Raw genomic sequence first — 23,357 nt, 5'->3', positions numbered from 1 at the left:
GAAGCTGGGCTGGAGAAGGTCGTCCTTGTCCTGGCTTGGTCTTCTTTCATCTGCCAAAACAAACCAAAAGATAGGACATATGATAAATTCATTTCAACTTCAATCCACCTCACAATGCTAGGAAATATCTTTCTTCTTTCACCCAATCCAAGTTTGATTTCATTTTGCAAGGCAGAATAGGAGATTTTAGGATTTTTGCCCTGGACCCTCTGGAAGGGTCAGGAGCGAAAATCCTCCTTTGGCCTAAAATCATCACTTTTGGAAACCAACATCAAGTCAAGTCTTGTCTTAGCATAAATTTGAAAGGAATGGGTAGGTTTTAGGATTTTCGCTCTGGACCCTTTGGAAGGGTCAAGAGCAAAAATCTTGTTTTAGGGCTATCTTGCCATCCTTCCAACTTCAAATCACTTCCAAGGCATAGAACATCTTGTCTTTCTCCTTCCCATGGTATAAAAACCAAAATCTTATCTTGAATTGCAAGGAAAAAGAGGAATTTTAGAAATTTCGCTCTGACCCTTTGGAAGGGTCAGGAGCGAAATTTTCATTAGGCTTTCAATTTTGCATTTTTGGCAACCAAAATTCATTCTAAGGCAATCCAAATGCCTTCTCACACCCTTGTCCTAGCTTGGCCTTGCCCAAAATTTTGAAAAAACGATGTTTTCAAGGATTTTCGCTCTGGACCCTTTGGAAGGGTCAGGAGCGAAAATCATGTATAGGCTCAATTCCTTCAATTTCAATGTTTCCTAGCAACTTGAAGTTACTCCTAAAAGACTTCTTCCATCCCAATTCACTTTAGTTTGCAATTGTCTTGTCACAAAATTTGGAAAAAAGGTGGTTTTGGTGAAATTTCGCCCTAGACCCTCTGGAAGGGTCAGGAGCAAATTTCTTAATTTAGGCTTATTCCTCCATCATTTCAAGCTGAATTCACCTCAAAAGGCTAGAAAACACTTCTCCTCTCACATCCAACCCAAGTTTGATTTGATTCTACAAGGGAAAATAGGTGGTTGAAGAATTTTCGCCCTGGACCCTTTGGAAGGGTCAGGAGCGATTTTCATCATTTAGCTCAATTCCTTCAATCTTGATAATCATTGGCAATTTGGAGTCATTCCTAAGGCCTTCTTTAATCATGATCCACACTAGACTTGGCATGAAACTAAGGGAAAAGATAGGTTTTGCACAATTTCGCCCTGGACCCTTTGGAAGGGTTAGGAGCTAATTTCCCTTTCTAGACCAAAATCATCATTCTTTCAATCCCAATCTTCTTTGCAAGGTAAAATCTCCTCTCTCTTTGCCCTAGGAACAAGGTCTAAGCTCAAGAAAGGTTAAAAAAAATATAGGCTTGTAAGGAATTTCGCTCTGGACCCTGTGGAAGGGTCAGGAGCGAAATTTCCTTCCTTGGCTAAAACACTCATTCCTTAACTCTTTCAAATGCCCTTAAAGATTTCAATATGCCCATTCTCTCTTTCAACATGTCTTGGACATCAAAATTGGGTCAAACAAGGAAGGAAATGCATCTTAAGTAGATTTTTGCTCTAGACCCTTTGGAAGGGTCAGGAGCGAAAATCATGTTTTGAGCTTGATTTTTCATTTCTCCAACGCTTTCAAACATTTCAAAAGTCCAAACATGTCCACACTTCCCTTCAAGATGCCTTGCAACTCAAAATTTGGTCAAACTAGGGAGGAAATGAGCCTTAGGAGGATTTTCGCTCTGGACCCTTTGGAAGGGTCAGGAGCGAAAATCTCATTCTAGGCTAGATTACTCACTTTTCAAACTCCAAACCACTTCAAGAAGCAAACTTAGATCATTTTCCACTTGAGGAAGAAGGTTTCAAGGTCAAACAAGGTAGTAAATGAAGTTTATGACGAATTTCGCTCTGGACCCTTTGGAAGGGTCAGGAGCGAAATTCTCCTTGAGACCAAAATCTTGTTCTTCAAAATCGATCAAACTCCCTCTCAAGGCAAAAACATATCCATTCATCTCCCATCAAGCCAACGCCTAGCCAAAATAAGGAGGAAAACAAGAGTTATAAGGATTTTCGCTTTGGACCCTTTGGAAGGGTCAGGAGCAAAAATCACCTCCCAAGCTAGAATCCATCATCCCAAGGTCTAAAATCTCCTCTCCAAGGCAAAGTTGCATCAAACCTCCTCAATTATGCCTCAAAAGTCTACAAACTTGATCAAGCTAAGGAGAAAAATAGAGGAAATATGAATTTCACTCTAGACCCTTTGGAAGGGTCAGGAGCGAAATTCACCTTAGACCATGATCTTGACTTCATTTTTTCGCATTTCTTCATTCAAACAAGTGCTTTTGCCTTCATTCAAGCCTAGGGATGCATTAGTTCTAGGTTTTGGTCAAAGTAGAATGTCCTATGGAGAATTTCGCTTTGGACCCTTTGGAAGGGTCAAGAGCAAAATTCGCTTTGGACCCTTTGTAAGGGTCAGGAGCGAAATTTGACATTTTGGACTCTCCGTCAAGATCATTTTATGGAATATAACATTTAAGTATAAGTGAGCAAATGTCACTTATACTTTAAGTTATATTCCATATATACTTTCAGGATGTTTGAGAGTGGTTTCGAACCTCCAGGAGTTATATTGCAAAATCTAGTTTTTGGAGGATTCTTCAGTTTTCCAGACTTAGTCAAATTTCAAGATCAGGACATTCCAGACTTAGCCAAATTTTAGGATCTGGGCTTTCCAGACAGCCAAATTTCAGGGCATTTGAAGATCAAGATCAGGACATTCCAGACTTCATCACTCATCAACTTGACCTAACTCAAACCTTCAAGGATGATACTCACTCACCAAGCAAGACACAATTAGCAATAAGAGGAAAACCAGGCCCTAAGGAAGACTCTCAAAGAAACCCTAATTCTGGGGCACCTGCTGACTCCCCTAGCTCAAGCAAAGCCTGCAATCCAACGATCCCCTCGACAGCACTCATCTTGCAAAGGCTAACAGACAAAACCCTAAAAGACCTAGAAAACAAACCCTAGAAAGCAAAAAAAAGTAGGGGTCCCCATTTGCAATGGGGCGATGTGTGAATACGTCACAATAGTATGATACATCAGTTCTGAGCAGTTTATCTTGAAATTGCAGCAAGTGTGGGTTCCATAATTGCAGCCGCACCATTCTAGGCAGTGTCGTACCATTCTAGAAGGTTGTGCATCAATTTTAAATTAAATGGAGGGTTCTAACTCCATTTCTTGTGCTTGATCTCATTGTTGGAATTAGAAAGGGTAGTGTGGGAGAAATCACAGTCAACTGACTAGATTTGTGATCAGGGTGAGCAAAACAATGGGAAAAGAAGGTCAAAATTGTATAATTTTGCCTGGCAAAGGTTGGATTTCCAGCTGGTAATTAGGTTCTTGCCCAATTTGTTATTGGTAATTCATCTTATGGCAGAATAAGCAGATTGGATCCACTGATCTGCTTCTACATCATCCTTCTCAACTTGTATCCATTTTCTGGATGGCAAACTAGCCTCAAACCCTAGCCCTGGATCCTTGGTATGTTTTTAGCTTGTACATGTGAATGTTATTTCACTTCTAGATAATTGTAATCTGCTGTCATATAAAAAATCAGAAGCTGATCTCTTGATTAGATTTCATTTTTATGTTGTTTCTTGTCATATGTTGCAAACCCCATCACCAAAAAACAACACCAAAGAAACAAACTCTTCTGCATCTTCTGTTTAGTCTCCAAGAACACCAAAAAGGCTCCAAAATATAGTTTATTAAATTAAAATTTAAACAGGGCAGCAAAAGACCTATTTAGGGATCTTTCAAAGAGCAATTTCAAGTGACAAAAGGTTCACAAAACAACAGTTTTCTGAAAACATTTGTCTTGTACGTGGCTTTCAATGAAGGAAATGAAGGCTTTCAACAATTATTTTAAAATCTACATCAAGAAGCTTTTGGAGGACTGAGATACATAAATGTCCCAAGAAATTCAAAACATGGCAATAGGGAGAAGGAATAGAGTAATGAATGTGTTCAGTATGTTAATTTTACGCGATCAGATGTTAATTTAACCAATTGGATTATAATCAGACTGTGAATAAACAGTAACAGCAATAAAACATAAGACACAAGACACCAATACCCTGGGAAAACCTCCCTCTTGGAGGTGAAAAACTCAGCCTTTAAATGTGATATGTATTATCTCAAATATAGACAGTTTACAAGGCAATGACTTATCTCAGATTGCTGTTCAAGATATCAGTGATGAATGCAACCCTTCACTAACAGCAGGTGATAAGGAGGAACAGCATATGTCCAAATCAGATTCGCACAAGAGACCTTATGGAGAACTTTTACAAGTTTGCCACATTCAACCTTGAAGGGTTTTGTATAACCGCCTTATACAAGTTCGCATGAGAAGAGATCACTGCTAGGAGAGCAGATCGCATTTGATGATGGTTGTGTGTTGAATGACTTCATCTTGGAGTGGTTTATATATCTTCCTTTTGGCGCCAATCATCCTCAAGTCGGCTTGTATGATAATTAATTAATGTTGTATTATTAATTATACATTTCCCATGTTAGATATTTGGGTCAAGCCCAATAGACATTGAATTTCCCTTCCACTTTACATTTGGGCCCAGCCCAATAACATAATTAACTTCTTCCCACGTTACATTTGGGTCCAGCCCAATAACAACTTAATTGAGATAATACATATAAATTTAATTGTCATTTGACAACATTAAGTGTTTCATAATCAGGTATCTGAGCTAGCTAACATTTTCAACACAGTATCAACAAAGCTACACTTACAATCATCCACCCGGGGTTCTCAAGAACCCAGAAACAGCATAGAGTCACAACTGGGGAATGGGTAAAAATAAAAATGCATAAAAAAATAAACAATTAGATCATTAAGGTCATTGTCATTAACAGACGGAATCCTGCTAATCAAATTGATACTGCTAGCCACAGTCACTCTACAAGTATTGCCTATTGGAGAGTATATGATCAACTGAAATAACCATAATGTGTTGGAAAAAGACTACAAAGTTTATGCATCAGAGAGAATAAACATAAGAGATATGGCTATAAAGGGCCCACTGTAAGACTGACCTAGAGAATGCATTGGATTCTTTTGTAGGAATGGAGCATATTCAATCAAATAAAAATACTTACTAGGAGCAGACAAGGACACTTTTATGGTGGAAGTACTATGACAAGACAGAGATATCTCCATGGTGGATGCAGCATTTAGGGTCATTGGTTTGAATAAATAATATAAAATAAGGAATATTTTTGTCAAACTCAAACCTATTTCCTGACATAAAGGATGGAGGAAATACAGATTTTCGAGTAAAAAACTTGTATCCATAATGAATTTAGAGTAAATCCATTATCCACGCCACTGCAAGAAAAGCTGGAAATAATAGAAACACCAACAGTAAGATACTATGCAACTTCTGATCAGTGCAATCAACCTGAAGAAAAATGGAACCTTGAGTTATAAAGGAACACAGATCCATAGCATAGCTCCTTAGCAATAGAACGGCCAAAGGAACTTAAAAGAAGATGCACACCACAGCTGTTATACTGGTCACACATAGGTCTGAGTGATGCAGGAAAATGAAAACAAGTATGGCAAGACTTCTAGCTCGGAAAAGTGCACCCAAAAATTAAAGCCTTTGTGTGATTGGTTTTATTGTTTACAACTTACACGATAAACTCCAACAGCATATGTACCACAAAGAGAATGATACAAAGGTCCCCCAAGATGAATTTTACTTTTATACAAGCCAGCAGAATAAACAATATCTCGTTAATTAGGGTCTAAGGACAAACAGCCTTAGATCAATTAAGTCTACCTTGCATTACTGTTTCCTGAGAACAACCGTACTTTTTTAAAGCATTCTTTCCAATCATAAGACAATTTATAAAGAACATGATCCAGTTTTGATGTTTAGAATCTAGATACTTGTTATGATCAGCTATATAACATCATCAATCAATTATGAAAGTTTACCTTTGAAATATGAACACCAAGGTTTCTGTGAACACCAGAGCATTCAATGCATAGTAAGATGCCTAGATTTAATGAAGCCCAGTCTGGATCATGGCAACCACAGTCTGCACATACATCATTTCCAGGAACTTTTCTCAGTGTATCAAGGGGCCTCTCTTGCTGTTCAGCTGCCACATGCCCCTGCATACCTCTATGAGTATCCTGACAGGATGGAACATAACTCCTCACGGATGCATACTCATTAGCCGTTGATTGCTCCAAATCAGAAGAGCTACTCCATGAATTTGTATCACTAATTTTGCCTTGGTGTCCACTAACTCTTGGAATACGAGAAACCCTCTGGCTATAACCCACCTGAGCAGTTCCAAAAGTTGAAAATTAATTAATTAGAAATCTGGGGTAAGAAAATCTAAGAATCCAACATTAAACCTAGCAATAATTATTTTATCTATTCTATATCATGCTAGTTATTATCAAAATTGTAACTGTGGTCAAGTAACCCATCTGCGAAGAAATATCTGTAACCCTTGTGACAAAACAGCTTCATCACATTGACTATAAATTCTAATAAATTTAATGGATTAAGCACAGCAACAATATTCCTCTTACCTGTTCTGGCAACTGAGAATTCAATAGTGAGGCAATTACTGCAGTAATTTTGTCAATCCAATCCATTCGATCTACAGCATTCTCTGCCTGTAAAGAAGAATTAAAAGAGGAATAGCATATGTTAGATCAATGGGCTCCATCTCATTGATCTGAAGATAAAGATACAACAATCCAATAGAATGGTAAAAATTAAATACATTGAAAATAAGAACACTGTATCCATCGGTGCTTGGTTGTATAACAAAGTAAGTGCACTGCTGCAGAAACACTAAAATTCAAATGTGGCAAATTTTGCCTCCATTGCTTACATACAAAAGAAGATCAAAACAAACGGTGGTCTTCCTCATGCAAGCCTCAATACATAACAAGAGTAGACATATTAAGAATTATTTCAAGAAGAGACTAAATCCAGGCATGTACCTGTAAGGTGTAATTCTTTGTTGGAGAAATTATCCTAAAACAGAATCGTAAATCTGTCTGCTCTGCATCCACCTTTATGGTAGATGTAAGAAGATTTACAGTATGATGTGTCACACTCTTCTCCTCCTGTGGTATATTATGACCGGAAGAGAGCAACCGGCCTATCAAACCAGCAACATGTTCAGATGAGGAGGGCGCCCTCTGAATAGATTGCTGGTTTCCAGGTCCCTGAAAAACAAATGGCATGATTAACTCATAATATGAAACCTCACCTCAAGCATACTGCTCACAATTTATCAGTACAATGAGACACTCTAAGAGCATATAGACACAACGAAAACCTACTGCTGGCTTGCTCCATTGTTTGCGGTAATAATACAACATTCCACGACTATCAAGGACGAAAAACCTTCTCTTCCAATCACCCCTCAAATTTGAAGACCGCTTTAACAAGTAACCTTGCTTGATTGTTTGAACCTGAAACATTAAGCAAATGTGATTTTCAGTACAGTCTGATATTTGAATTTCAAGACCAGTTGTTTCAAGGCCAGATGGTCTAATGACTTCATTTGATCAAAGATGTACCAGAAATGGTCATGCTCAAGGTTATAGCCATCCAACATCCTTGGTCCTTCACAAAGAAAATATTAAGCCATCCCTAAAACAATATGAATAAAGAAATAACATCAGCAAAGGTCCAACAAAGATACCTTTCCTTTCATGGTGGATTGCATAACTGCTTCAATCATTTTATGAGAACTCCTGCCAACAGCTTGGATACCATCCCCAGAAGGAGAAGTGTCAATATCATTAAAAGAGCGCTGGTTTTCTAGTTCTATCTGCTTCCTAAACTCCTCCATCCTTTCTGCAAGAGCAGATTGCTCATAGTTTGTTCTTTCCCTCGACTGCTGTGCATATGTTAAAACCTGAATGACATTGACAGAAAAGCTATCACGATATGGTGAAATGGAGAAAAGTAATCTGTTTGCAGCTATGACTGCAGGAAACTCATATATCTGGCTGTTATTTTAACAAAAATGAAATTGTCATTCAAACTTAAGAATTTAAATAACTCTTGAACAATGTTCCTACACATTTTAGATTTACTAATCATAAAGTACAGATACAAGCTATACATGGTGGTGAAAGGCCAGAAATTTTTTCCTTTATCTCTTGCTTCAGTGAGTGCATTGTAATTTGTTGTAAATATTTTTGTCAATACAGAGTTGACTCTACAAGAAATGTCAGTCAATGGGGATTTGTAGTCCTTTTCAACTAAGTTACTGGGTTCTGAAGGAGGCCCCCCAGGTTCCTGGTCCGGTTCTCCCCGGGTCCTAGTCCTTGTCCAGTTCCCTCTGGGTTAGGATAGGATCCTGCCCACAAGCTGTGGGTTCGGCCCTGCGAACCCAGGAAGAACCCGGGCAGAATTTTGGAGAATTTCAAGGAACCTAGGAAGAATTTGGCATTGAAGTCAATATTTTAAACTTTTTTAAAGCATTTTTTGTTTGCCAAAAAGGTTTGATATGTAATATCAGTTGGTGATCTAAATTGTACAACACCCCCTTAGGGCATTCATACTTCAAGGTACGCCTCCCAAAGTCTCCAATATGCAGCAAATAGTGAGTTACAAGTCTGCAATAAGTTTTTTAACACGCCCAGCATTGAATAGACCCCTCCAAATGTAGGAATGGACAGCTATAGACCAATAAAGGATAGGGAACACTCTGTATCAGGTAGCAAAGCAAGTAAGCAAACCTAGCTAATTTCCAAATTCATCAACAACACTCTAGAAAGCCTCAACCTGTACCAGCACCTCAAATATTAGCTCCAACTCATACCAAGACTCATTGAAGGATTGAAAACATTCAGTTTGCTGCACTAAACAACCACCTACAGGTCTGCTTGTGATTTGCTGCTGAAACAACATGCCTGGAACTGTACAGCCCATCAAAACATGGTTTTTTCTTGAGTTTCCCCACACAAAACCCATCAATGCTCCACCTCCAGGTCAAGGCTCTACAAGATGAAGTGAATAACATCCCCAAGAGGCATCAACTAGGCTACCATGTTCACACATCAGCACCCATCAGTTTGGTATATACATCATGACAATCAAGTTTTCACTATTAATATGGTGGTGTATTTTGCTATGTTATTTGACTATTAGCTTAATGGTGTATTTTGAACTTAACTACTGTTGCATATATGTATATGTTTTTTTTATTTTTATATGATGCTTTTGTACTACTACTAATGAACCCAAAAGCCCCCCAAAAAAATTTGGCTGAACCCACAAACCGGAACTGGCAACTTAGCTTTTCAAGAATATAAGTGTATCAAGCTTCCATTTCCACCAAACAAATATTTTGCATACTGAATTAGATTTCTTAGGAATGAAGTATCCAATTCCAAACTTTAATTTAATGCACATATATTAGGGTTGTGAATTACAAAGCAAGTATCTGGAAGCAATTTATTCTAAATTCTGAGAATAAGATTTATGTATTCTAATTGTATACGAGTTCTTATGAGTATTCAAGCAAAAAGAATAACCTGGTGGATGTACGGTTCCATTTGATGCAGTAATTCATATCCCTATATGTATGACATACAAGGGAGTTCATCAGCTGAAGCATTCAACAGAAGAATCCATAATCTGGCAATTGCAATCTCTTAAATTGAACCTTAATAATCCTGTTCACTGCAGTGTTAATATCAGAATACCTGTTTAAAGTAGCGCAGGTGGGCATCCATGGTTCCACTCACAGCTTCCAAGAACTCAAACTTTTTTTTAGCTTCAATATTTGAGAGAGCAGTCACCTGGATTTTTCATATGTAATACCATTGTATGAATGGCTGTCTAGATGAGTGAAACTCAATGCACAACATTTTCTATTGCAGCATCTAAAATTGCACGAAAATAAAATAAGTTAAGTGACAATTATATGGAAGTTGAGTGACTTCATACATACTAGATTGAAGCGAGCTTGCTCAAATGCTGACCTTGCATTATGCAAATCCTGCAGTCAAGATAAATGGGAAACTGATGACCTAGAGAACAGACCAATTATTGATGAGATTTTGAAAACTTGCACATATTAGCCCAATCTCAATATGTAATACCTCTTCTGTTTCTGTAACAATGTCTATTCTAGTACTTTTCTTCAATGACATAAACTTTTCGCGGACCTGTAGAAGAAGCATAAATTACAAGTTTTAAAAACCATGAATGAATTTGAACCATGTAATTCTAGGCAAAGAAATCAATTGCATTTGTAAATGTACTGTGTTATTTTATTTTATCAGGATTTTTTGATATACACTCCTGGTAAAGCCCTACCATTTACATTTTTTTGTTGCTTGATTTAGTAGGAGAAACTTAAGCTTTTGCATGCTTTTTCGTATAATTATAGGCTATGTTGACTTCATTTTTGAGATCCACTGACCTATGTTGGCCATTTATGTAATCTGCTACCAATCTTGCATGAGATAATATCCCTGATCAACCAAAGGCTTACTAGAACTTTTTCTAGACCTAGTCAAGTTTGTCAGCAGAAATTTGTTTCATAAATAGAAACCAATCATAACAACATCCAATATAAGGACAACTTGATGATTGAAAGACCAAGGTGATTACATATAAATGTTTGGATGCTGGTTTTGAGTCCATAAAACTTGTCACACAATCTATTACTCCACCTTCATTGAGAGATCAAGTCCTAAACCAAGTGGCACGGAAAAGCACATCCAATTTTACTGAAACATTCAACGAAGGTGGTACTAAATATAGTATACCAAGATATGTGGAGAACTGCCACAAAATCATTGCACAAATTCAATTCTGTATTACCGTAGTCAAACAAATTTGCATCATGCACATGTATCCCCTATAAAGAATCAAAATTGTAAAAATAGTATACTGGTATATTGGACTATAGAAAAGCAAGTCAGATGTAACTTTCAGGGAAGGTGGGGTATATGTGGAGAACTATTGGACTTGAGAATAGCAAGTCGGATGTAACATTCAAGGAAGGTGGGGTACAAGGCTTTGCCAGCAATCTAAAATTATAACACCAAAATATGTGAACTATTACACAATCACTGCACAAAACCAATTTGTGACCATAATCCAACAAATTTGCACAATGCATGTACATCCTCCACAAGGAATTAAACTTGTAAAAGCTACCAACTCTTAAAAGCAATAGACTAGAAAGGCATAAAAAGCTTTAATTTTTTGATAATGTACAAAAGCATTTTGATAAGTTCACAGAGAACAATTTACTTCAACAAGCAACTGAAGCTAAACATTAATAATCAGATTTTTCCTAATATGTTTGGATAAGGAAAATGAAGATGCCATTGGTTAAATACCATTCACTTGTGAATGTGGAATCAAAGAAGCAATATTATGGTGAGGGTGATAAGGAATAATGTTCCACTCTATTCCCTCACAAATTTGTTGAAAGTTCCCATTTTAAAACTGTCTTACAACATGCTTAATTTAAGACCTAATCCATATGCTTCGGCTGTACAAATATGTTCTAATATGAGTCAGCCTTTGATAAAGCCTATATGTTTTGAAGAAAATAACAGCCATATTAGTAACAAGATTCAATACAAGAGGTTAATAAAACTTAAAAATTTAAAATGCTTTTGTGCAAAAAAGAATTTAAGAAATTAAATACAAAAATAATTCTTTTAAGCTAAGCTGCCAGTTCTAGTATCAATAAGGGCATGGGTTCAGCATGCCAGTATGCCAATACAACTTTTTTCTCCCAAGTGTGAGTACAACTATATATATATATATATATATATTTGATATCATGATACTTGCTAGTTGAAAGTGATAAAGACAATTAATAATTCAATATTTTATCAGACTTGTCAAATCACTACAAAACCTATCACGATATTAGTAAATACAATAAAAAATATGTATCTTGGTTGTTAACAAAAGCATTTATATTTAAGTCATCACTTAGTTCAATCTTATTTGAACCACAAGCAGCCATAGTGTATAAGTTGATGATCAACCATAGGACCTAAGAATCATCTGCAAGCAAAACACCTATCACACAAAAGAGATCAAGCAAAGATTGTATGCTCTATAAAAACCAAAGAACTCTATATTATTGCACAAAACAATATTGGAGATACAATTACAATGAATGAATGAATCCTTATAAAGGATGAATGAAACCCTAGGTGTGAAACCCTAATGCTCAAATTGGGAAAACTAAAGCAATGCAAAGTACAAGCTAAATTAAGCTCAAATACAGCTGAAATAAAGCTAGAAAAGCAAGCTCTAGATAACAAAAAGCACCTAAGTTTAAGCTTAAGTGAAAATATAATAAAGGACCTAATTACTTAAATAATTATATAAATGTCCTAATTACTCCAACACTCCCCCTTAAGATTAAATTAGGGATAAGACAAAGAGCTAATATTAATGCATGCATGCCTGATCGAATACTCATGCACAAACCAATGCATCTCTCACAAACAAAGAAAAGGAGAAAACCCAATGGGAGAAAACTCCTCTCCAAAAGAGAATATTAAAAAACTATATTAGAGAAAGAAGGAAAGGATTCAATGTGACCCCTCAAGGACTGCTTTTGTCACAATAGTACAATGAATATTCCTCCCATAAGAGAGAGAAAAGAGGATAAGAATCCCTCCAATGAAGAAGTAGCTCTTGTGCCAATGATGAACGCCTGAAGATAGAACATGATCCACTGCTAGCAAACAACATTTCTCTCCTTAGGAAGAAACAAATCCACTGGAGATAAGAGAAGCCACTCCCATAAACTAGAAGTAGGTAACCAAATCCAAACTATGTGTTCCTCTAGAAACTACTCAAATGCTACTATGTCCATGAAAGATGATGATGCCACAAACTAATCAAGTACATGCCTAATCAATGTAGGAGGTGACAAATTAGGAGACTACAAAAACTGATGAAGAACAAGCTCCATGGGTGATGAAGATGGGTTGACTGTTGAATTTTCCCAGGTTTTATTGGATGTATTTTAATGTATATATCTAATTCAATCTGATACTTGCATTCTTGGAATTCTATGTGTTCTCAAATTGAATAACATTATACTATATATATTCCTTTGGAGAGGCATGTCCTTGAACGGACATGTCTCTCCTTTAATTATAATAATTTAATCAATATTATAATGTTTCATCAATCAATTATTAATTTAGAATAATATAATATAATAATATATTATTATTAATCAACATATATTATATGTATTCTAAATGATCATTCGACTCAAGCTACAAACATCAACACTCCCTCTTAGCTAGGGAGGATGATCAGACAAAATGTGTAGTGATCTCCCATGTCAACACTTATGGCCCTCACCATAGATACACAAAACATAATTAACACTCCCTCTAAGCTAGGGAAGATAAAATCAATGCAAATGCATTAAGTCTAGATTAATTATGGAATAGGAAAAAAAGAAAAATATTATCTCACTATGATATCAGGAAGTATGGTATAAACAAGAATATCAAGGCACATGATATTCACCCTAACTCAAAAATATCATCTCATGATATTGGGAGTATTTGCATCAACCATATGATGCTCATCACAGGGGACCATAGTCTCAAGGTGTGAATTTGCCTCCATCGGTGATTCTATCCATGATCTCTCACGTGGATTACCTCAATCGGCAATTCTATCCACAAGCTCTTACATGGATTGCCTTAATCGTTTGTTGTCAATGCTAACAGCTGATAGTTATCAGTGTGTTATCCTTGACAACCGATAACTATCGGTGCAGACTAACAGAACACTACCCGATATGCAACCCGATCTAATGCAATCTGATCTAATGCAATCCGATAATATATATTAAATGGAGTCATCATTATGTTAGATCGATATTCATCTAGATACAAGATTCATTAGATAGATGAACATGAGAAAGATGCATAGTATGATTTAATCAATAGTTTGGTCATATGCAAATATAGAATGACTATCAAGGATGATTCAATTGCTTGATGGTTTTATCATAGTTATTGATATGATAAATGATTGAATGAGAGACTTCATTTATCTCTCATTCAATCATTTATCTTACCGACGCTATTATGCATTAACACTCCCTCTTAGCTAGGTAAGATGAATGTAGACAATATATTCAAGCATCATAATTTAATAGATAGTGATCATTTTAGTCATTCATGAGAATCATACCATCTAATCATTTGGTATGTAGTATCACCTAAACACGTGATCCTGAAGTTCATCACATCAATCTTGCGATTGATAGGATATCACCTAAGCATGTGATATCAATATTGCCTACACACAATACTTAAGGATAATCATATGAGAAATCTTAATTTCTCACCTTATCCTAGTTGTGATAAGTGCACTAACATTTTATACAAATGTTATATCACCTAAATACATGATATGAAGTATCACCTAGACACATGATACAAATGTCCATCACGTCAATCTTGTGATGATAGGATATCACCTAAGCACGTGATATCAGTATTGCCTAAACACACAATACTTAAGGATAATCATATGAGAAAGATTTCAATTCTCATCGTATCCAAGTTGTGGTATGTGCATTAACATTTCATATGAATGTTTTACCACAACACAATCATGGCTTCATCCATGATTCACTAGAGATCCACCATGATAACTGGTTTGGACATTATAAGTTCATCACCTTATAATGTCTCCATACAAGTGTTCATTATCTTGAGAGATCGTCACCTCTCAGATATGAACCCAGGGGATAAAATTCAAAAATGTCCTGTCATGACAAAGAAGTTTACACATTAAACATGCAAATACAAATTGCAAAGAAAATTACCTTTCTATCATACCTAAACCTTTTCTGAAGTGATCAACCTTCACTCTGAAAGAGGTTTTTTTTTTTTTGGTCAGAATATCTACAGTTTGATCTCCAAGGGAAAACTCCCCTAATCAAGAGAGAACCACCAAGCATAAAATATCTTCTTTATATATCAAATATGTCTAGCAATAATGCAAGATATGGGCCCAATATATGTTGCTTCACTCCTTGAAGCAAATTTCACAAGAGCAAATCTAATTGGCCTTCTTCAGAGGATCGATCTTCTCTAACTAATATATAAACTGCTCTTCACATAAATTGAATGGATCAGAGAATGAGTTTGCATCTTCTATATATATGAGGGAGGCACCCTTTCACAAGGGATCGGTCCTTAATGACACCATTTGTCTCTTCACAAGGGTGACCACTACAACATAAAAACTCCCTCTTAGCTAGGGAGGAATCCTTGTTAATAATATAGTCATGGAATGACATCCACCATGGCTACTCCTAGAGAGTGGAACACGATTCATCACGGTACTCAACATGATGATATCCATCATGGCTACTCCAATGTATGAGAATGCATATGAAGTATGAACACAAGTGCCCATCACAGAGTTGCTCAACGTAATGTTTTCATCTCATCATGATGTTCACCATGACTACTCCCAAAGGGTGGAACAAGGGCCTTCACCTCAAACTTCTCCCTTATAGAGAAGAGTGTATTAACAAGGGCTTGCTCCTCAAACTTATCTCTCACAGAGAAGAATGCATTAAGCATTATTTCATGATGGCATGGCTCCCTCTGATATCAACCTTCTGACCTCCTTGTCTAAGGTTGCTTTTGATGAAATGTTAGACTCCCTCTGAATCTGATATCAACCATCTGACCTCATTGTCTAAGGTTACTTCTGATGAAATATTAGGCTCCCTCTGAATCTAATATCAACCATCTGACCTCCTTGTCTAAGGTTGTTTCTGATGAAATGTTAGACTCCCTCTGAATCTGATATCAACTATCTGACCTCCTTGTCTAAGGTTACTTCTGATGAAATATTAGACTCCCTTTGAATCTGATATCAACCATCTGACCTCATTGTCTAAGGTTACTTCTGATGAAATATTAGACTCCCTCTGAATCTGATATCAACCATCTGACCTCCTTGTCTAAGGTTGTTTCTGATGAAATGTTAGACTCCCTCTGAATCTGATATCAACCATCTGACCTCCTTGTCTAAGGTTACTTCTGATGAAATATTAGACTCCCTCTGAATCTGATATCAACCATCTGACCTCCTTGTCTAAGGTTGCTTCTAATGAAATGTTAGACTCCCTCTGAATCTGATATCAATAATCTGACCTCCTTGTCTAAGGTTGCTTCTGATGAAATGTTAGAATCCCTCTGAATCTGATATCAACCATCTGACCTCCTTGTCTAAGGTTACTTCTGATGAAATATTAGACTCCCTCTGAATCTGACATCAACCATCTAACCTCCTTGTCTAAGGTTGCTTCTGATGAAATGTTAGAATCCCTCTAAATCTGATATCAACCATCTGACCTCCTTGTCTAAGGTTACTTCTGATGAAATATTAGACTCCCTCTGAATCTGACATCAACCATCTAACCTCCTTGTCTAAGGTTGCTTCTGATGAAATGTTAGACTCCCTCTGAATCTGGTCTCAATCATCAATTCGTTTATAAGCATCATTTTATTTCTCCCTTTAATTCAATTTTATTGTGCTTTTGTCCTAAAGTTATGTCAGAGAGAGATTACAAATAGCTCATAAACTAAATTATCTCGAACAAAAATACCAATGATGGAAGCATACAAGATTTTACTAGCCAATATTATAGAATAAATTACAAACTCAATAATTCATGTGCCTTAATAAAACATGGAATACTTATCTTAAGTTTAAAAAATTTCCTTTCATAAGGTAAGCCCATATAATAAATATCATGCATGAATCATCTCTCATCATAATTCCCTTTGAATGATGTAGAACATTTTCATAATTTTGATCAACACTTTCATTATTATCTGCCACACACAGTCGTTAATAACTTTTGAAATTTACCAAATTTATCCAATCTCTCCGTGAGATGTTAGAAAATCTAATTACAAACATTTCCTCCAAGTTATAGCCAGATCCAACGGTTAAAAAAAAAGTTATGACATTTTTCCCAAAACTGCTAACCCTAGGTAGGGTTTCAAGTGACCTGCACCAAAGTCGTAATATCTTGCACAAAACTGAATCAAATTTGATGAGATAAACATATTTGAAAACTAGAAACACAGATCTTTCCATCCATATATTATAGTCCTCATTTTGAGGCCAACCAAGGGCCGTGCAATGGCATATTTCAGACTGAAAATTCTAAAAAAACTGAATTCTCCAACCCTCCAACCTCCAAATTAAACTTCACAGACCTGAGCTCTGATACCATGTTGAATTTTCCCAGGTTTTATTGGATGTATTTTAATGTATATATCTAATTCAATCTGATACTTGCATTCTTAGAATTCTATGTGTTCTCAAATTGAATAACATTATACTATATATATTCCTTTGGAGAGGCATGTCCTTGAACGGACATGTCTCTCCTTTAATTATAATAATTTAATCAATATTATAATGTTTCATCAATCAATTATTAATTTAGAATAATATAATAGATTAATATTGAATATTAAATTTTATATGATTAATAATAATATAATAATATAACATAATAATATATTATTATTAATCAACATATGTTATATGTATTATAAATGATCATTCGACTCAAGCTACAAACATCAACATTGACAACACTGATGAGGTTGTCAATGAAAAGGAGATGAATGTCCTCAAAATAATCCTCCAAATTTGCAATATGGGATTCAAAAAACAACGATCATATGTCTACAAGATATGAATCCCAACCAGCCATATCTGAAAAAACAATGTCCTACTGTACTGAATCAATGGGGGCTATGCATGAGCCAATGTCAATCTGATTAGAAACAACAAAAGATGAAGATGATTGAGATGTGATCTTAATGTGAGGAGTAGGAACATGAGGATAGGCCTTTGATCCATTGGAGCATGCAAGACCTTTGATATACTCAAGCTCCTCTGTAGTATCATCATCATAGGATATGAAATCTGCATGTGCAAAGGGAAAAAGAAAATTTACTGCAGGATCCTCTGGAAATGGAGAAATACGAGGGTCTCCAAAGATCTTCCAAAGGCAAGTCCAAAGTGTGCGAGGACACTCAATTCCTATATAGCACACAGTGTCAAAATCAACACTAAAACCAATCACACCTACATGGTCTTTGAGATTACCCCGAGCTTATTTACCTCCTGGAGTCATTGGTTCAAGTACGAGTCCATACAAATAAGGCAACATATCTAGCCACTTGAGATGTGTTAAAATAACATGTCCCCAAGACTCATAATTGCCCTTTGTTAGGTTGACAACTGAAGGGTGAATAGAAAAACCCATGATACCTCCTCAAATGAAATTATCAAACCTCAAGAATCTCAACACATGTAGGACACATCACATACAACCCCTTCCAACAAACAGATCGATCTTAAGTGCCAAAACATCCAATTAATTGACCAGATAGTGAAAACACAAAAATCTAAATAAAATGTTCTTGGAGCACAATCTGGAAAAATTGACCTAATTGTTGGTTGAAAATTTTGTACACCTCAATAGCTGTACAAAGTTGAGGATTTCAGCCACGACGTGAGTAAATATTCTCCTTATTCTAAGGGAAGGCTCCCCCTATCTAAACTAATTTAATATGGATGGGACAATAGTTTTCCTTCTTCTTTCAAGAAAAACTATATTCTTTCCTCTTCACAGAAAAGAATAGCAATTAAAAGCAAATATCAATAATAACTTGTACCATAAAATGAAAAAGAGGAAATGAAGTTCCCTAAAAACCCAAAGATTTCCGTAACTTCCTCCGGGACGAGAAAACAATACCTGCGATCCTATCAACCTTTTATAATAATAACTTTTCAGAACCAAATGCAATATACAACAGCACAAAGTCTACAAATAGAATGCACTCTAAAACTAGTCTATATGAGAATTTATCACAAACACAAAGTCTTGAGATACTTCTCAACTCTAATTGTAATTCTTAAACTAATTCCACTACCAATAGCTGCAACACAAAGTCTGCAATTAGATGGAGTGAAGCTCTCTTTATCAACATTCTACAATCTTCAACGTAAGCACAAAGTTATACCCCAAAATGACATAAGAACACAAAGGGACAAAGCAAGACTTCAACACAAAGTCTGCAATTCCTCATTTCTTTTGTATTATTCAAAGATGGCAAATTTACAACTATAAAGCTCAAAGTCTTTATGAGTAGAAAATCTTGCAGAGTTTTCTTGCTTTCCAAAAAGATAAAAAGATACAATAGACCCCCTCAAGTATTTATAGGAGAGAGGTCTTGAGAAAAAGGTGGGAGGGTCCCAGCTAACTTGAAAAATTCTCTCAACCACCATGACTTATTCCAACTACTAACTAAGACTTATTCAAGATTACAAGTCCTATTCTAAATTGACTTGTAATCAACTTACTTGCAATTACAAAAGTGCAAGTGATCAACTTGCAACTACAAAAGTATTTCTACAAGTAAACTTGTCAAAAGAAAAACTACAATTCTGAAATATAAGCTAAAACACTTATATAGTAGCATGTTTGACCATGTATTCTTCAAACTTCTGGATAATTCCTTGTAACTCATCAGGATTTGGCTCATGGGTGTTCTTAGCAACAATCACTGTTTTGAAAATGGTATCACTAAACCTAAGAATCGTTGGATTATGCTTTTCAAGAGTAGCCTGGATTTCCTATTGAAAAAATTGGTACTTCACCAAGGTTTGGATTGATGCAACTAAAAATTGTTCATCTTGCCATTCCTGTTGAATCTTCCTTCTCAAATCTGAAAGAACATCTTCTTTTGGCAACAACTCCACATTTGATTTACAATTTTACAAGAAACTTTCTCACAGTGAGAAACAATATCTTGCAACACTTCCATGAACAATCCCAAAGTATCATCAATTTCTTCAATAAGTGATTTCAGGACAAGAGATTTATTTTCTAGGAGTTCTCCAAATTCTAGATACATGTTTCTAGTAGGAAGGATGCCATTCTCCTATAGAACATTCAACTTTTCCTGTGGCATCTTGTGCCAAACTTTCAAGTTACTTTCAACCTTCTCCAGATTCTGTTTGAACATTGCAGAAGTCTGATTCAATTTCTCTTTGATCATTTCCATCTTGACCATCACCTAAAAAACCTCCTCCAAGACTCGAACACATAGATCAATAATTTGATCTACCCAAGAATCTAGTGCTTGCACTTTCCGAGCAGCTCTTTCAATTTCATGAATTGATTCTTTGGTATTGAAAGAAGTCGAAGGATTGGTCCCTTCTTTACAAGACTTGGTGATTTTCTGAATAAATGAGATGAATTGCAAATTCTCTTCCTCTAGCTTGTCTTTCTTTGTTAGGAGTTCATCATATCGTTGCACCAATGAATGCATGTGTTTGTTTACCAAGCTCCACCCTGGCGATTTTGTAGTCAGAAGCTTGCATCTCTTCATGTGGCTTATCTACCATTGGTTCAACGATCTCTGCAACTTTCATCCTGTTGCTGTCAACTGTCACTCTCGAAACAGTTTTGGTTTTTTTAGCAACCTTGGGGTTAGTTTGTTTGAGTTGCTGAAAATCTAAGATGTCAAGAGAAATCTCTCGCTTCTTTCTCTAAGGAGTGAAAGAGCTTAGCCATGGAGGTAAGGCCATTGAATTTGCCTCAGAAGTAGCTGGAGGTGGGGAAGAAGCGGTTTTTGTTTGAACTATAGTGATCACCCTGGGAGAGGTTTTTGTCTTAACAACAACCATGGCCCATTCATTCACTAGAGGATGTGATGCCTACAACATGAATTTATCAAAACTGGAAGTAGAAGTATCAATCTCCGATAATGACAAGCCAGACAAAGAGACATGGGTAGGATTATCCTCAAAGATATTCAGCAAATCCTCTTGTGTGTGATCAAGAGATGGTTATGCTGCTGAAATTGGAATGACACTTACTGCATTCAAATTTAATGGAACAAGATCAATGTGGACGGTGGAAAAAGAATCCACATCTGTGTCAAAAGGAGACATAGGCAAATCCAAAGGGATTTGAGGAGGAACTTCGTGAGGTGACTCCGAGGTTGTGGACCTAGGAGCATCATCTCCTTGTTGCTCTTCTTCTAGATCTTCAGGATCAATGACATGAATATGAAGTTGTGGTTTCTCTTTCCCTTTCACTGTCACTTCTTCGGGAGGAATCACCATTACTCTGCTACCTCTCAACTTGATTCTTGCAGTAGAAGAGGACGCACCTTCCTTGGTATCAACTCTAATTTCAGACTTGCGTCGGATTGGCCCTATAGAATCATCTTCCTTTCTAATCTTGATTTTGATGAGTCTAATGCCATTGCTTTTGAGCCAAGCATTAGTGTTAGCTAAGACAGGCTGAAATCTATCAAGAATAGAAGTGCATTCCTTTTGTGACCATTGAATCGATGGAAGTGGTGCTTCATCGACTCTTTTTTCAACATACTCAAAATCGAGTACATTCCCATCCAACCATTCCTTCAAGAATGCTAACAAGGTCCAAATCAACAATCTGCTCAAGTGTGAGCCTACAATAGTCCATCCTATGGATCTCCTCTTTTGTGTGAAGATCAATCCAGATGTCCTCTATGCGATGCACATTAATAAAGGATCTTTTAATCCTTTCCTTCATGCCCCTGTAATTAAAATTTGCTATCGCTTTGAACCTTTTGAGTTTGATCTCCTACATCTTAGTCTCCATCGCTCTAGCCTTTGTGGATGTCATGAGAGAATATTGACCAATCCACAATGGGTTGTTAGAAGATATCCCCATCCCAGCGTTACATTGAACTGATTGTTGTGCACAAACTGCCATGAGTTGCCTTCCCAATTCCATAAGAATGATTTTGTCGGTTGGATATCTTCGAAGCATGTATGCCCACTGTAGCATCCGTTTTCAAAAACCAAAAGTTGGGAATTGAAGGACAAGACACCCATACTCACTTACTTTCTCCCATGCAACATTTGACACTTTTTTGTTCTTCAATGTTCTGTCAAATAGACACATGTAGTGGCCATAGAAAGCATCTAGGACTCTCCTATAATGCAATCTGCTAGGTCTCAAAGGCAGCTGATCATAGTAATCCCACACAAGCACAAGCGAGCGATCACCCTTGGTAGAAAGACCAAGAAAGTGTCTTGAGTGATGCTGCTATATATACACCAAGTATGAGTTCATGTAGAATGTCAAAATGGTGGGAACTCTGGCAAGTTGCTCACACAAAGTGTCGCTAATGATTTCACCCCAAAAGATGTGCTGGGACTATCTGATAAGTATGATGAACTGATACATCCATGGTTCAAAGACATTTGAATGCTCTAAACCCATAATTCTGCTCAAAAGGGTAATTGTATCACCAATCTCCTCTTTAAAATCACAGCGAAACAACTTAGCCCACCGGGTAAGACAAGTTCTAGGTTCTTGGATCCACTTGTTGATATGACGCTTACATTCCTTCTCCCTCTTCATGCAGTATTCAGTTGCACTTTCCTTTGAGATTTCTACATAAACAGGAGTTATAGGTATTTTGAAAATATTTTCAATAGTTTCACCATCAAGACAAATAACTACCTCACCCTCATCATCCCTAATGGTTCTGGTATCCTGATCAAAGTGAGCGGCACAAGCAAGAACGAATTCCAGCTCTAGGGAAGCCACTGGGAAGGAAGAGGCAAGATGAAGATGACTATCCAACAAGTGCTACATGCTATGATCCACGAGATTTTTAACCCTCTTGAGAAAGCCTGACATGTCCATGTGCCCAATCTTTGTATCTTTAATCTCATCCAATGAAGGAGAGACTTTAGAAGGAGAGAACTCATTCTGATACTTGTCGTATTTGTGCTTCATCTTCTTTTGGGAGGATAATGCTAGCAAATCAGTCATTGAGCAAGAACTTGTAACACTGCAATGAAAATCTAGAAGTATTAATGCAACATCGCAATCTGCTAAAAGAGCCATATGATCTTCTTGAGAGGGGAAAAACTCAACTCTAACCCTAAAGCTTTTGAAGATGGAGGATGGATAAACAAGAGGTTTTAAAGACTGAGCTTTTGACCAATTTCGGATCTTGGGAGACGTATCGCAAGTATGAAAAAGAGAAAAACTTGTGGAAAGACATAACTACAATCAGGTTTTTAAATCCCTACTGCAAGTAGACTTGAAAGGGGAAAAAAGAGTGAATATGCAATAAATGGTAAAAATGGGGTTTTGACATGAGGGAAAATGAAGTTTATGACCAAGGATAGTAACCATGAATGACTATGAATGGAATTTGGAAGAATAATCTCATTTTGACCA

At 36.5% G+C, this 23,357-nt stretch overlaps 1 protein-coding gene across 5 annotated transcripts in view; it reads right to left on the bottom strand.

Annotated features, from left to right (window-relative positions):
* LOC131056616 (ADP-ribosylation factor GTPase-activating protein AGD3) overlaps positions 1 to 23,357 on the bottom strand; it is a 218,142-nt gene that overhangs the window by 56,084 nt on the left and 138,701 nt on the right. For all 5 annotated transcript variants that reach the window (XR_009108732.2, XM_057990921.2, XM_057990922.2 and 2 more), the window contains 9 exons: positions 10,141 to 10,206; positions 9,990 to 10,037; positions 9,742 to 9,837; positions 9,571 to 9,612; positions 7,728 to 7,943; positions 7,363 to 7,494; positions 7,018 to 7,245; positions 6,598 to 6,684; positions 5,989 to 6,342 (listed from right to left, as the gene is read on the bottom strand). Coding sequence is in view for 4 of the 5 variants with exons in the window: in XM_057990921.2 (XP_057846904.2) it covers positions 5,989 to 6,342; positions 6,598 to 6,684; positions 7,018 to 7,245; positions 7,363 to 7,494; positions 7,728 to 7,943; positions 9,571 to 9,612; positions 9,742 to 9,837; positions 9,990 to 10,037; positions 10,141 to 10,206 (1,269 nt within the window). In the remaining variant the exon portion in view is untranslated. The remainder of the gene's footprint in view (positions 1 to 5,988; positions 6,343 to 6,597; positions 6,685 to 7,017; positions 7,246 to 7,362; positions 7,495 to 7,727; positions 7,944 to 9,570; positions 9,613 to 9,741; positions 9,838 to 9,989; positions 10,038 to 10,140; positions 10,207 to 23,357) is intronic.

The sequence above is a fragment of the Cryptomeria japonica genome, chromosome 6 (genome assembly GCF_030272615.1).
Source record: "Cryptomeria japonica chromosome 6, Sugi_1.0, whole genome shotgun sequence".
Lineage (NCBI taxonomy): Eukaryota > Viridiplantae > Streptophyta > Pinopsida > Cupressales > Cupressaceae > Cryptomeria > Cryptomeria japonica.
The sequence above is the reverse complement of the archived record's forward strand: the minus strand, read 5'-3'. Positions and strand labels throughout refer to the sequence as shown.